Source organism: Somniosus microcephalus, chromosome 29, assembly GCF_052327205.1.
Source record: "Somniosus microcephalus isolate GS21.2 chromosome 29, FLI_Smic_1.0, whole genome shotgun sequence".
NCBI lineage: Eukaryota > Metazoa > Chordata > Chondrichthyes > Squaliformes > Somniosidae > Somniosus > Somniosus microcephalus.
Genome location: NC_141015.1, coordinates 16,136,167 through 16,151,250, shown reverse-complemented (window position 1 = coordinate 16,151,250; position 15,084 = coordinate 16,136,167). Strand labels below are relative to the sequence as shown.

At 46.2% G+C, this 15,084-nt stretch overlaps 1 protein-coding gene across 12 annotated transcripts in view; it reads left to right on the top strand.

Annotated features, from left to right (window-relative positions):
* The window catches only part of LOC147098485 (WASH complex subunit 2-like), a 52,856-nt gene extending 38,935 nt beyond the window's left edge, over positions 1–13,921 (top strand). For 7 of the 12 annotated variants that reach the window (XM_085970242.1, XM_085970238.1, XM_085970235.1 and 4 more), the window contains 10 exons: positions 697–873; positions 956–1,075; positions 2,758–2,874; positions 3,544–3,648; positions 3,970–4,083; positions 4,478–4,540; positions 5,849–6,052; positions 7,870–8,433; positions 10,110–10,284; positions 12,861–13,921. In XM_085970242.1, coding sequence (XP_085826368.1) covers positions 697–873; positions 956–1,075; positions 2,758–2,874; positions 3,544–3,648; positions 3,970–4,083; positions 4,478–4,540; positions 5,849–6,052; positions 7,870–8,433; positions 10,110–10,284; positions 12,861–13,009 — 1,788 coding nt within the window. In that variant the 3' untranslated portion in view covers positions 13,010–13,921. The remainder of the gene's footprint in view (positions 1–696; positions 874–955; positions 1,076–2,757; positions 2,875–3,543; positions 3,649–3,969; positions 4,084–4,477; positions 4,541–5,848; positions 6,053–7,869; positions 8,434–10,109; positions 10,285–12,860) is intronic. The other 5 variants (XM_085970236.1, XM_085970244.1, XM_085970243.1 and 2 more) reach the window with 5 other exon arrangements.
* The last annotated feature ends 1,163 nt before the right edge of the window (positions 13,922–15,084 follow it).

The window sequence follows — 15,084 nt, the reverse complement described above, 5'->3', positions numbered from 1 at the left end:
GAATGGATGGATTTGGGGGGTGGAGGGCAGGGAGAGCTAGGTACAGAGAGGAAGGGGGGCACTGACTATTTTACTCAGTTACCAGAATGAGACTGGGGCTAAAAGGGTTAAATTATGAGAACAGGTTGCATAAACTAGGCTTGTATTCCCTTGAGCATAGAAGATTAAGGAGTGATCTAGTTGAGATATTTAAGATGATTAAAGGATTTGATAAGGTAGATAGAAACTCTTTCCTCTGGTGGGGGGAGTCCAGAACAAGGGGGCAGAACCTTAAAATTAGAGCTCGGCCGTTCAGGGATGACGTTAGGAAACACCTCGTCACACAAAGGGCAGTGGAAATCTGGAACTCTTTTCCCCCCCACCCCCAAAAAAGCTGCTGAGGCTGGAGACCAATTAAACATTTCCAAACTGAGATTGATAGATTTTTGTTAGGCAAGGGTATTAAGTGTTCTGGAACCAAGGCAGGTAAATGGAGTTAAGATACAGATCAGCCATGGAATTGAATAGCTCGAGGGGTTGAATGGCCTCCTCCTGTTATGTTCCAGTGGCTAGTGGATTTTAATTTCTTAATTTATTCCATTATTACGTTTAGTACAGAAGTGTAAATTATCATTGGTAATGGATTTCAGGATCTTGTCATTAATAAAATGTAAATTTAGCATTCAGATATATATTTTTTTGTTACGATATTTTCAGCTGGACTCTGACGGTGTAACTTCCCAGGAAGGCAATGCTCTGTCCAGATCGAGTGCCACTGGTTCGCAGGAGGAATTGCAGAGCAGTCTGAACTCGGTAGTCAGCCTGTTTGATGAAGAGGAAGGGGGGAAGCCGGAGGATACGCTCAGCCAGTGCAGTCTGGTTAACGATGAGAAGGTAAACTGCGGAGTAGAAGGTTCCCCGATCTCCAGAATTAGTGCTTCACAAATGGCAACTTAATCGTTTTCTTCTCCTTCAGCTTGCCGAGAGTGGTGTAAGTACCAGGGTGTTCCAGGATGAGGAGTTGCTCTTCAGTCAACACCAGCAGAAGGACAATGACCCTGATGTTGACCTCTTTGCTGATGCTCTAAAACCAGAGGTTAGTTCTGAACTCCGTCATTAAGTGGGAAATCCTGTCTGATATCACCTGGAGCAAGGGGCGTCCCAACGCACCCCCCCTGCGGAACAGGTCCACCCAGCCGAGGGAATGGCTCCACCCGACCCGCGGTGTACTGTGCTGCGTGTTTGCAACGTCTGGGACACTCCTGCGGTCGAAGTCATGCGTGGTCCTGACCTCTCAGTTACACACTGGAACATAGACACACAGTGATTGCGGAGCTGTGCGTCTCTCGGCGCTTCGCACTGGGGATGATTGCGGGCCGGGGTTAGCCGGGTGGGGGTTGCGGGATTGAGCCCTAGTTTCAGCGCTGGTTCACTCGTGACTGCGTGTGGGAAGCCACACGACCTGATTTTACATCGTAAGCTCCAACCACCGCTGCTCGTGCTGGGCTAGGAGAGGCGGGGAGGGGAGCAGCTCTCAGGGCAACAAACCCCTGCGACAAACATCTCCACTCCTCGCTCGGGATCTCAGAGTTTGCAGCTGGAGCCCGAGCTTCAATCAGCAGCAAGGGAAACAGCTGAAACATGAGATTCGAGGTGGATATCCGCTATTCTGGCGGCAGGGATCGTTTTTCTAAATTATTTTTTTGAAGAGCATCGAATTCCTCCATGTTTTGGTTTGTTTTTAAATGATTGGAACGATAACGAGATGGATTGAGCATCTTACTCAAAAATGCGATGTGTGGTAAATGGGTTTGGTTTTAATCTCTTGTGTACGTCTATCCTGCACCGCATGCTGAGAAAGTCAAATTGGCTTTGGTTCTGGGTTGTTGTCTTGTTCGGTCCAGGTGTAAATTGTTTTTGGAGTCGGTGATAAAAATCTGGATCCCGCAGTATAGTAAAGTAGCAAGTAGTATGTCTACACTACACTCCGAAGCACTTCCCTTTTTTCTATGATTTTAGAGATGTAAGCAAAGGAAAGGGTGAGTTTGTAAATCTGGTAAGAACCAGCCTGACGCTCGCTATCTGGGCTCTCACATGCAGAGTGCCCATTTGATGCCCTGTGCACTGAATTGAGCTTCCAGTTTTACTCAGATATATTTCCATTTCCACCCCCGGGGGCGGGGGCGGTTTGAGGCCCAATATACAGGAAACTTTGGTTTATCCGGAGGTTAACTGTCCGGAATGCTTGACCCACCGGCAAAAATCAGGAGCCGTTTCGTTAGGTTTTTTTTCTTCTCGTTGCTTTTTTTTTTCACCAGTCAGGCTCTGCAAGGTCTCTCTGTTGCTAAGCTACAGAGACACTTGCAAGGTACGGCCGACTGTTTAGAAGCTGTTGCTAAGCAACAGGGTTTGTTGCCAGATATGGAGCTCAAAAGCTCCGTATGTTTCAACATTAGCGCTGGTTTGTCCGGCAGTTTTGATGGGACGGCAACAGCTCGGTCCCGTCGGTGCCGGATAGCGCAAAATTTCCTGTATGTGTGAATATTTGGGAAATTCTGCTCTTTGGTGCTCTTTGCATCACTTCCATAGTTAGACTGATAAAGAAATTGTAAGCCACTTCAAAACGCCGTGTTGTAAAATGTCTGCCTGAGGGACTGGATTATGTGGTTCATTTTAAGAGGCAGCTTTTAAAGGATTCTGAAGTTAACCTGAAATGCCAACAAACTGATGCAAAGGAAAGCTGTGTTCATGCCTCTTGACCCTGGGATCATGTTGCAGGTTAAAAAGCCAGGAATAAAGCCTCCTGTTAACCCTCCGCCTGCACCTCGGACAAGGCCGACGGAGCTTCCGAGCTCCGATCTCTTCGACACAACCGACAGTCTGTTCAGCACAAAGGTAATTTTTTAAAAATGAAACTGCCGGAAATCTGAAATAAAATGAGCAAATACTGGAACTAGATGGCCGAACGAGTCAGAATCTGTAATGGGACAAAGGGATGAACATTTTAGATGGAAGCTCTGTCAGAAATGTTTGCAGCTCCATTCCCAACCGACTAGCTACTTTAATCCGATTTTCAAGTCGGGCTGGATGCTGCTTCTCTCCGATGTTAAACTGCAAAATGGATAAAAACGAGCTTTCCAAAATAAACTCTTAACTCGCACGTGCAGTAGGAATAAATAACATGAAATGGCCCTGGGGAGAACTGGAACCATTTTAAACTTTACTGATCAGCAGGAATGTGCGTTGCAGGTTAGCGCACTGCACTGTCCTCTTCGGGTTCCAATCCGGGACAGACCAATGGGGTGAAAGCATCTCTCTGCTCTGTGTTGTTTACCTGGTAAAACCCGGTAATATTGGAACCTGCAGCCTGTCTGGTTTGTGGATGACTAAGTGATATTGGGCCACTTATAGCGAGTGATGTGATGTGGAGTTTAAAACTGCTGTGTGTTGTGGATTGAGTCCACGTGAACCAGCCAAGAGTCAATTTGCATAAGCTGGGTATTTTAAAATTTTTGTATTTCACAAGTTTCATTATTAAAATTTCAATTTTTTATTTTTGTGAAGCCGGGTTCGGCAAAGGCGCCGTCATCCACAGCAAGTATTTTTGAAGACCGAGGGAACGAGGATCTCTTCAGGCCTGTCCCTGCGAAGCCACCTGTGACACACACGGTAATTCTTGGCATTTACAAACATACAGAAAGAAGGTTTAGGGTAAGGTCATCGAGCCTGCCCTGTCCAGACAACAGGGCTACCACATCCACCAATGATCCATCCCGTAACCCCCCACACTCCCGAGGGGCGGCGGGAACTGCTGAGCCATTTCAGGAATAAAAAAAATCCTCGTTGTCGCGTGCAAGGGTCCGGGAGACCAGTAGCCCAGGGGTGGGTCAGCCAAACCGCCGGCACAGGGTCGGCCAGCCTGTGCCGTGTAGCATCTGAACGACAGCAAAGGTCATGACCTGTAATGACCCCTCTTTCTTTCATTGCAAGAAGCCAGTGCTTAAGGGAAGACCGATCTCGCGGGCTGCTGCCCCCAAAGCCAGTGAGCGTCCTAAGCAAGCAAGTGGCGAAGTGCTGAGCAAAGAGAGACCAGAGGAGAAGGAAGTAAGGAAGCTTAATGTGCCTTTTAAGCTTTAAACCCAGATTGGCACCACTTGTGTTAGGTTTATGTTGCTTCACGTAGAAACGCTTGTGTTTGCCGTCACCCCTGGTGCTGTGGATTTATACTGCAAGATAACTTCTGGAACGCAAGTGGCAACACACAAACAACTGCACGTTTTACAAGTAATCTATCCTGCAGGACTGCTGCCTAGATCAGCACTGTCCGGTAAATTGATATCGTGTGGTGGAAAGTGGGTATTCGCAAAGTTATTCAAATGACGCCATTTAAAAATGTGGACTGCGGTGGAATATTCTAGTTCTGTACATTTTTGCCCAGTGTTTAAGATTTGGTGTTGAAACTGACTGATTTCATTTCCTGATTCCCCTCCTTCCACAGAGACTCACCAACACGGGTCCCATTAAAACAAAAGGGCTTTCCTCTCGGATTGGAGCACTCCAAGTAACTGTTTTGGAACTTTTCATATTTCTAAGATGAATAAAATTCTTCTTTTTCGCTTTCGCACTTCCTGCTTGTTGCTGCCACGTCGTCTTTAGAGTTCTGCCCCCCCACAGCGATGTCTCGTGTTGGCATTGAGCAGTGTTTTGAGTCTGGTTTCACTGTTCTTTCAGCAGCAGCTTACATCCGTCGAGTCGAGGGGAGGGCAGGTGGTCAGGGAAGACGAAATAAGAAATAAAAATTCTGAAGTGAAATGGTTGCCTTTTGGGCGTAAACCACACCCGACTCACTAGCTTCTAGGTCTGTCCACGTTTGAAGTTCTGGGATCATTCGGGTTTTTTTTCCAACTCTCTCCTTGCTTTGCCAAAGCTGCTGCTGTTTGTTGGGGTGCCAATTCATGGCTTGTCTGATATCTCACTCAAGTGGCTTTCTTGTCCGATCCCAAGGTGGTGGCTGTCGTCTGATTATTTGACCGATTTATTTAGCCGAGGCTGGGCGAGAATGGGATCAGCCAACAGGCGCGCACTTTCTGACGGGGCCACCGATTGATTGATGTACTTCCCCAACCCCGTTCTTTAGCACCAAGGTTAATTGCAGCACCCGAACTGCTGCTCCGGCTGAGCCCAGCTATCTCCGCACAGATTGGGGGAATCCGATCAGGGATCGTCTAGTCTGTGTGGCTTAGTGCTACATTGTCTGGTGCCCTCGCCAACTGGGGAAGAGCAGTGCAGGATCTAGGTACAGATATCGCTGACCGCCTCGTGCTAGCTGTGTGGTTTTCTTGACCCTCGCTCAGCCCTTGTTTCGTTAGCATTGATTCCCAGGAAGAAACGTTCTTAAGATGGATGATCAGTGTAGTTGAGAGTCCCTGAACAGAGATTTGTTGCAGGTAGGCAGCGGACCAGTGACTTGACGGTTTGATTTCCTTTACTTCTCTTCTGCAGGCTGCACAGCATTGCTGCTCCGTGTTACTTTTCCACTAACAGTACAAGTGCAGCAGCGAACACTGATGAATTTTGTAAAATCCTTCACTGTTGAATATAACTGCATGCTTCAGTGTTGCTGCACAAAGGACAGCAGGCTTTTTAACCAGTTCTTTGTGGACACTTTTATTAAATGTTAAAGGACTGTCAAACCATCACTGCTTAAAAACTAACGGCACTTTAGACAGCTTTTAACTGTACAACGGTGTCAGTGTGCACATGCTGATCGATCTTCCTCTTCTTCAGGTATTTGCCTCTCTGTTTTCCCTCAGTTTTGTAATTTCATATCTGGTTATATCCCAGATTCCCTAATTTTCCTCTCTCTTAGGCAAGCCTGGCGATTAACCCAGCGAGCCTCCTGCCCGGCGCATCGTCGAAAGTTGCTGGTGTTACGGCTGGGTCGGCGTTCCTTCCGTCTCCGCCTGAGTTATCTCCGAGCGTTGTCGCAGCTTCGGGACCAGCTACAAGTGAGGGCATCACTGTGAGCTTTGATCAGCCAATGCAGGTGGACACTTTGCCCAGTGTTATTAAGGTAAGGTGTGACAAAAACGCAGCATTTTAAATATTTAGCTTTTTTTTAATTGTCTCCACATGAGTTTAAAAGTGAACTTCACTCACTGAAGTCGTAGCTTAACTTGATAAAATGTTGAGGGAGGAGACAAGCCACTCAATTCAAATACAAGTAGGCTGCATGATTTGTTCAGATTTGGTTGGTTGGCAGCTTTCTGATTAAATGTAGTTATTCAAACTCATGAAGCACTGGTTACTATTTGGGGGTATTTCAGTCTACTTTTTAAAGAACTGGATGTAATCTGGAGTCTTTGAAGAGATGTTCCAACTGGAAAAATAAGATAAACCAGTGAAAAAAGTTTTGTTTTTTTTAATCTAGTTTTAGCACTAAGTTGCAAATTGTTTTCTTTTACTAAAGGAGTTTGCATAGTGCAAAAACATGTGAACATGTGTTACTGCTGCTAACGATTGTTCTCTTGCTGTTAAATAAGTCTGTTTGGTAATTAAAGCCTAAAACAAGGTCTGATTTGGCGTTCTGCCTATAGAGCACTGTGTTCGGTTCTGGGCTCCACACCTCAGGAAGGATATATTGGCCTTGGCGGAAGCGCAGTGCAGATTCTGCAGAATGATACCGGGGCGAAAAGGGTTAAATTATGAGGCTGCGTAGACTAGGCTTTTATTCCATCGAGCATAGAAGATTACGGGGTGGACTAATTGAGGTGTTTAAGATGATTTGAAGGAGTTGATAGGCTAGATGAAGAAAAACTATATCCTCTGGTTGGGGGGGGGGGTCCAGAACAAGGGGGCGCAACCTTAAAATTAGACCTAGGCTGTACAGAGGTGATGTCAGGAAGCACTTCTTTGCACAAAGGGTAGTGGAAATCTGGAACACTTCCCCCAAAAAGCTGTTGAGGCTGGGAGTCGATTAGAAATTTCCAAACTGAGATTGACAGATTTGTGTTAGGCGAGGGTATTAAGGGTTACAGAACCAAGGCGGGTAGATGGAGTTAAGATACAGATCAGCATGAGCTAATTGAATTCTGGAACAGGCTTTAGGGCTGAATGGCCTCCTCCTGTTCCTATGTAGCCGAGGCACCTTTGAAGGCAGGAGAGTGAGCCAGTGCCTGCAGAACGGGTTCTCTTCCAGGTGCATCACCAATTTTACTGAGATCCTGGCACGCGGAAACACTCCTGAGGATGTAGGATACTGGGGATGGTCTACGCAAGTAGTCTGAAACATGGAAGCCAAAAATGTGGCAAGTAAAAAGGATAGAAGACGAAAAAAGTAACGCACGTGTGTAATAAAATGAAGAATGTGATGTGAAATTTATTATTGAATGTGAAGTTGGAAGTTACACAGATCCGATTCATAAGATATAGCATATTGTGTTCAGCGCCTTACTCTTTATGCTGTACGTGTGTGTGTATTTTTGCTAACTGCACAACAAACAGCAAGGTTTAGCAGGGGCTTGCTGTACAGTTAGGGCATTTTCTTGCTGCAATGTTCGTTGGCTATTTTTCAAATCTGGAATAATTATTTCAGCATCCCTTTGCATGCTGGATTATTTTGTGAAGAGGTGACATCTCAAGGGGCAGGGGAGTTGGGGTGGGAGATGATCAGTGGGGTGGGCTGGGCTCTTGAGAGCAAAGCGAACGGGGTGGGGGGGAGAGGTGGATCAGAGCGCACGAGGGGTTATGGAGACTGGAGTCACGTGGTCCGAGAGCCTGGTGGGTGGGAGAGGGAGACTGGCAGCAGCATTGGGGGGGCCAATGGGTATTCTGTAAGGCTTCTTTCTTGTCTTTAGCAAGATTACCCAAGCTTATCCTGTTCTCTTACAGAGCCGTCCAAGAGTAGTGAAGAAGCGCCGACCTCCGACGAGGGGGGCACGGAGACTGGCAGCTCAGCAGTCCGACGAGACAGAAGAATTGGACCAGAGATCGGAAACCGATGGCGCTTTATCAGAAGAGGGCAGCATTGCAGACATTTCACCGACGGTCGCGGCCCAAAAAACAAATTCGGACAAGACGCCCGCGGCAAAGCGGTCACCGCCGCCTGAAGCGTCACCCGGTAAAGATGCCAGCCCACTCTCTCCCACCGCCCTAAAGCAGCCGGTGCATTCCGACCTCTTCGGTTCAGGCGACCTGTTCAAGCCAAGCTTGGCCCAGGGACCGACTCCTGCAGCTGGGAGCAGGGAGGACTCCTTGCCCAAGAAGGAGCCAGCCCAATCCATATTTGCACCAAGCGAAGGGGACCTTTTCCAGCCAAGTAAACGGATTGTGATGAAACCCAAAGCAATTGCTTTTCTCGAAGAGGACGGTGGTGACGATCTCTTTGGGACAGCAAAATCAGGGAAAACTAAACCAACAACACACAATGGTTCAAAATCACTAGATATCTTTGAGGTAATCGTTTTATTGGTTAAAATGGATGCTTGATGAAACCCTGTGCTCCAGTCTTAAATGACACCAGAAGTGACTGATAACATAAGAATTAGGAGCAGGCCCCTCGAGCCTGCTCTGCCATTCAGTCAGATCATGGCTGATCTTCGACCTCAAATCCACTTTCCTGCCCTATCCCCATATCCCTCGATTTCCCTAGAGTCCTAAAATCGATCTCAGTCTTGAATATACTCAACAACTCGGCACCCACAGCCCTCTGGGGCAGAGAATGCCAAAGATTCACAACCCTCAGTGAAAAGATTCCTCCTCATCTCAGTCTTAAAAGGCCGACCCCTTATCCTGAGACTATGTCCCCTAGTTCTAGACTCTCCAGCCAGGGGAAACAACCTCTCAACATCTACCCTGTCAATCCCCCTCAGAATCTCCTTTTCTGTGTTCACTTTTATTACCAATTTTCTCTCTTCCCTCTCCTTTCTTAAAGTAGTGGGTCAAGTTGCGTACAGTTCCTCAAGAACTGGTAGCTTCTCTCTGCCTCATCCAAGTGTCCATTTGTCGTGTGGGAGTCTGGATGACGTGTTGACAGGCTTTTCTGCTGGTGCAGGCATTACAGCCAGGCCCAGTACCTGTCCTTTTCTGGATATTTGCCTATGCCTTCAAACATGGGTCACTGGATGGTGATTGGTTTCAGCAGTGGGTGCTGTTTACAATCAAGATTTGCTAATTATTAGGTTTGGGCAATAAATGCTGGCCTTGCCAGCGACGCCCACATCCCATAAACATTTTTTTTTTAAATAGCCAGGCCATGTACCGTGTCTTTGGACTGGAAGCCGTGGTCGAGATAATCCCAGAATTATACTATGGGAGCTTCCTGAGAGATGCTTTAATAATAGTGGCTTTTCGGACTGAGGAAATTTGGATTTTAAGATCTTGGGTTTAACCAGAAAAATTGGTTGGTGAATTTTGCAAGTCGTCCTTATAGAGCTGACCCCTGGGTCGGAGGGGACTGAATGCTTTCAACTTGAATATTTCGCAGTGTGAGGGAGCTGGGTCTGGTTAATGCTAAAGTTGTATCGAACCTTGGTTAGACCACACTTGGAGTACTGTGTGCAGTTCTGGTCGCCATATTAAAGAAGGGATATAGAGGCACTGGAGATACCAGAAATGCGAGGTTATACCCATCAAGAAAGGATGAACAGGCTGGGGCTCTTTTCTCTTGAAAAGAGAAGTCTGAGGGGTGACATAATCGAGGTCTTTAAAATTATGAAAGGTTTTGATAGAGTGGATACAGAGAGAATGTTTCCACTTGTGGGGAAGAGCATAACTAGAGGCCATCAATATAAGATAGTCACCAAGAAATCCAATAGGGAATTCAGAAGAAACTTCTTTACCCAGAGAGTGGTGAGAATGTAGAACTCGCTACCACAGGGAGTGGTTGAGGTGAATAGTATAAATATATTGAAGGGGAGGCTAGACAAACACACGAGGGAGAAAGGAATAGAAGGTTATGATGGTAGTTAGATGAAGATGGACAGGAGGAGGCTCGAGTGGTGCATAAACGTCGGCATGGGCTGGTTGGGCCAAATGGCCTGTTTCTGTTCCATATATTCAATGTAATAATGCTGCCTTTTTTTTTAAGTTTCAAATAATTGCCTGCTGAAACGATTCTTTTCCTTTGTCAGGACGATTTGTTTGCCACGGAATCTGTTACCGTAGCCAAGAAAAGCAACGAGGAAAGCACTGATGTCAACCTCTTCGATGATCATGTAGACATATTTGCTGACTTAAAAGTAGCACCAAAAGAGAAGAGGAGCAGGAAGAAAGTAGAAACCAAGTCTATATTTGACGATAACATGGGTATGTATACACCAGATGGGAAATGGGGCACACCTCCGGTCCTGCTGTGTAGCATAGACTCATAGAATCGTACAACACAGAGTCCATTCGACCCATCGTGCCTGTGCCGGCTCTTTGGTAGAGCTCTCCAATTAATCCCACTCCCCTGCTCTTTCCCCATAGCCCTATAATTTTTTTTTTCTCCACGTATTTATCTAATTCCCTTTTGAAAGTTACTATTTAATCTCCTCCCACTGTGCTTTCAGGCAGCACGTTCCAGATCACAACAACTCGCTGTGTTTATAAAAAACATGTTTCCTCATGTCGCCTCTGGTTCTTTTGCCGATCACCTTAAATCTGTGTCCTCTGGTTACCGACCCTTCTGCCGCTGGAAACTCTTTCTCCATATTTACTCTCTCAAAACCATTCATGTTTTTGAACACCTCTATTAAATCTCCCCTTAACCTTTACTCTAAGGAGAACAACCCCAGCCTCTCCAGTCTCTCCATGTAACAAGTCTTTCATCCCTGGAACCATTCTAGTAAATCTTTTCTGCACCCTCTCCAAGGCCTCGACATCCTCCCTAAAGTGTGGTGCCCAGAATTGGAGACAGTACTCCAGCTGAGGCCTAACCAGTGTTTTATAAAGGTTTAGCATATCATTCTTGCTTTTGTACTCTCTTTCTCTATTAATAAAGCCAAAGATGCCATATGCTTCTCAACCTGTTCTGCCACCTTCAAAGATTTGTGTGCGAACACCTGCAGGTCTCTCTGTTCCTGCACCCCCTTTAACATTGTACCATTTAGTTCATATTGCCTCTCCTCATTCTTCCTACCAAAATGAATCACTTTACACTTCTGTGTTAAATTTCATCTCTCATGTGTCTGCCCATTTCCCCAGTCTGTCTCTGTCCTCCTGAAGTCTGTTACTATCCTCCTCATTGTTTACTACATTTGAGTTTTGTATCGTCTGCAGACTTTGAAATTGTGCCCTGTATACCCAAGTTCAGGTCATTATCTATCAAGTGATCCTAATACCGACCCCTGGGGGACACCACGGTTGTTTTTCAGACTGGAGGGAATTATACCGTTCACCAATACTCTCTGCTATAGAAACATTATAGTTTTACAGCACAGGAGGAGGCCAATCGGCCCATCACACTTGTGCTGGCTCATGAAAGAGCTTTCCAGTTAGTCCATTCCACTGCCCTTTCCTCCTCATTTAAAATGTTTCTCTTGCAAATATTCATTCACTTCCCTTTTAAAATTTGTTCTGGATTCTGCTGGTAGTGCATTCCATGTCCCACAACCCTCAATAAAATCTAACCTCCCCCTTCTTTATCATGCCCTCTAGTTACTGACTCACCGACCTGTGGAAATAGTTTTTCCTATTTACCCTATAATTTTGCAAACCTGTCCGATCTGCTCTTGACTTTTTCTGTTCTAATGAAATGGGCCTGTTCCTCTAGTCTTTACTCCTAATTAAAGCTTCTTATCCTTAATGTCACCCTAGTGCATCTCTTCTGCAGCCTCTTGATATCCTATCTAAGGTAGCACATAAACCCGGGGACACGCCACTCGAGTGGAACACCTCGGGAGCAGTGTGTTTGTATGTAGTTGGGTGCACTCACTGTTTACAACAGTGGTCCCAGTCTTTCTAAGAGTTTAATTTTATCTGATTTTAAAAAGGTGTTTAAAAGCATTAGGAACATTAAGGATGAAGAAAATGTCACTCCGCCCGTCAAGCCTGCTCTTTGCACAGACCCATAAAGACTCTACCCCCATCACAATCCACCTCCCATGGTGAGCAGAAATAAAGGGCAGGAGGTGCCCTGCGAACCGTCACCTCCGAGAATGTAGCCCAGGAACCAAGTCTTTTGGTGTGGAAAAGACGAGATCTTTGAGGAACAGGAGAAGACCACAGGGCCCTCCAAGGACATCTCGTTCTGATTGCTGAGCTCGGCTCTCTCAAAGTTTGCTTCAATTCTCTTTTTCCACCCCCCCCCCTTTCCCCAACGGCCTTTTGAATCTGCTTATAGTATGTGTGTCACAATTCAGCTGCCCAATTCTTCTGTTTGACTTCCTTTCATACTGCTCATTTTCTCAGTTTAGATGTATTTAACAGTTCACCTAGATCAACTTTATCAATCCTCTGGAGGAAAGGAGTCCTCCGTATCGGACACTACTTCTGGTATTGTGGAGGACAACTTTGAGAAAAATAACATTCAAACCACTTTCTGACCTTTGAATCCCAGCTGGCTGACGGGAGGGTGGGAGAGCTCCCTATCTCGAACAGTATGTGGTTGCATGAATAAGCTTAACTTTTCATCCAATTTAAAATAACCTTGATCAGGGGGCTTCCCCTTGAGGTTTTTGTCTTGTATCACTCTCTTGGAAGGTCAGGCTGCTCCATGGGGCTAATGTCGTTACTGGCCGCTGTTTAACACCGGACAATGCGAACGGGCGATATAGCTGGAGCGCCCTTTTTTCTTCCTCCTCCTCCCCCCATAGCTTTGTTTCTTGATAGTGGGATCTAGGAGTGCGAGGGGCTGTGTTTCTTGCCCTTTTATCTAAATTGTTGATGACCTTTTATTTCAGATGATATTTTTGCTTCTGCGTCCTCGGCCAGTACCAAGAAACAATCCAAACCCAAGACCAGATCAAGCCAAGCTGCCGTTCCGATCAGCACGCCGGATAACAAAGCTGCGGACATTTTTGACGATCCTTTGAACGCTTTTGGACCATAAGATTCGGTGAAGAGCAATGTTAGAGTTACGGGGAGGAGGCGGGTGGAGAGAGAATGTTTCTTGCTGTTTGACACAAAGGAATTGTTCTACTGCAGCAAATTAAGAAATACTTTGTCTAAATAACATTGTGGCGAAACCATACACAAGCTTGTTTCTTTAATTATAGGCGCGACTGGCTGCTAATGCAGACTTCGATACTTGCCTCGGTGGAGGGGCAGTGTGGCTGCAAACACCTTGTGTTTAGGATTTGCTACTGTGGTCACAGGAGTAGTTCTGAACACGTCACTCATATTTCCTTTGTTCTCCTGACCTTGTGATGTGCTCCTTTTTTCCCCCTCTTTCTCCTCTCTCTGCCATTGTTGGTTCCTTAATCATTGTTGTGTTTTGTTACCTTTTCGTCCCAGTTCTAATCACCCTCACATTTTACAGTAGTGAGAATTCTTCTCTCTCAAGTCAGTTGACCTAACCGATGGAACGTTTTGACATTAAGCACCGCATCTAAAAGCTGATCGGTGGGTTTGTCACCCTTCTGATGACCTTTGGTCATTGAATTTTATTAGATTAATTCTCCTGCGAATGTTTTGTGATATCAGTTTGAGATTGTTATTTTCATGAACTTTGTTCCAAGTTTCATACGGGGACTGTCTAAGATCAGTGCAATATAATGTAAATACTTCTCCTGAAATGAAAGATGTGCTTCGTAAATAAATTCATTGCAGTCTTACAAAGGCCACAGAAGAATGGATCTTATGGCAATTATTGGGTGTTGAGTTCAACAAATTGCTGTCGTATCTGTTACTTTCACAATGAGGCCTTTGGTTCTGTTTAATCCTGTTTTGAGTTTAAGTTGCTCAGAAAAATAAAACTGCACAGTGAACAAAGCTTTGCAATAAATGTAATTGATTTCCTGCAGCTTTTAGAAATTGTTTGCTGAGTCTTTGCAATGTATTTCTTTGGGAGTAATCTTTTTTTTACGTATGAGCAGAAGAACATCCAGCTGGCTCGGCGAATAAATTCATCATGTGGTCTGGGATTGACTCTCTCAGACCAGGGAATTGTTTAGTTCAATCCCCTGTCTGTGCTGCACTCCTTAATCTCAACTGTGACCGCAATCCGGGCTCCCTCTCCTGATTACTGTCCGCTGTCCCCTGCTGGGAAGTGGACCTGGCTGAGGACAGTGTGGCTAGAGTGTGGAACTCGCTTCCGCAGGGAGTGATTGAGGCGAATAGCAGAGAGGCATTTAAGGGGAAGCTGGATAAACACATGAGTGAGAAAGGAATAAAAAGGATAGGCAGATAGGGTGAGATGAAGACGGGTGGGAGGAGGCTTGGGAGGAATAGAAACGCCCGCACAGACCATTTGGGCCGAATAGCCTGTTTCTGTGATGTAAATTCTGTCAGATGAGGATCAGCTGGTAGAATCGTGTCACAAAATGACAGTACAGGAAACTTTTTTTATCCAGGACCGACGTGGTGCCAGTCGATCAAAAAGTCTGGATTACAGAGAGGTATACTTACCAAGGTACGAGAGGCCCCCCCCCCCCCCCCGTACATGGCCACAGGTGCAGGAGTCCCGGTTACACGGCCACAGATCCAGGTGTCCCTGTTGCACGGCCATCGGTGCAGGAACCCCGGTTACATGGCCACAGATCCAGGAACCCCGGTTACACGGCCACAGATCCAGGAACCCCGGTTACACGGCCACAGATCCAGGAACCCCGGTTACTCGGCCACAGATCCAGGAACCCCGGTTACACGGCCACAGATCCAGGAACCCCGGTTACACGGCCACAGATCCAGGGACCCCGGTTACACGGCCACAGATCCAGGAACCCCGGTTACACGGCCACAGATCCAGGAACCCCGGTTACACGGCCACAGATCCAGGAACCCCGGTTACACGGCCACAGGTGCAGGAACTCTGGTTACACGGCCACAGATCCAGGCACTCCGGTTACACGGCCACTAATATATAGTAAAACTTACCTGAACCTACTCCTGAATTTTGCTGGTTGAGAGATTTCTGGATATTTAGGTGCCGGTTAAAAGGAAGTTTCCTGTATCTTCAAAATAAAA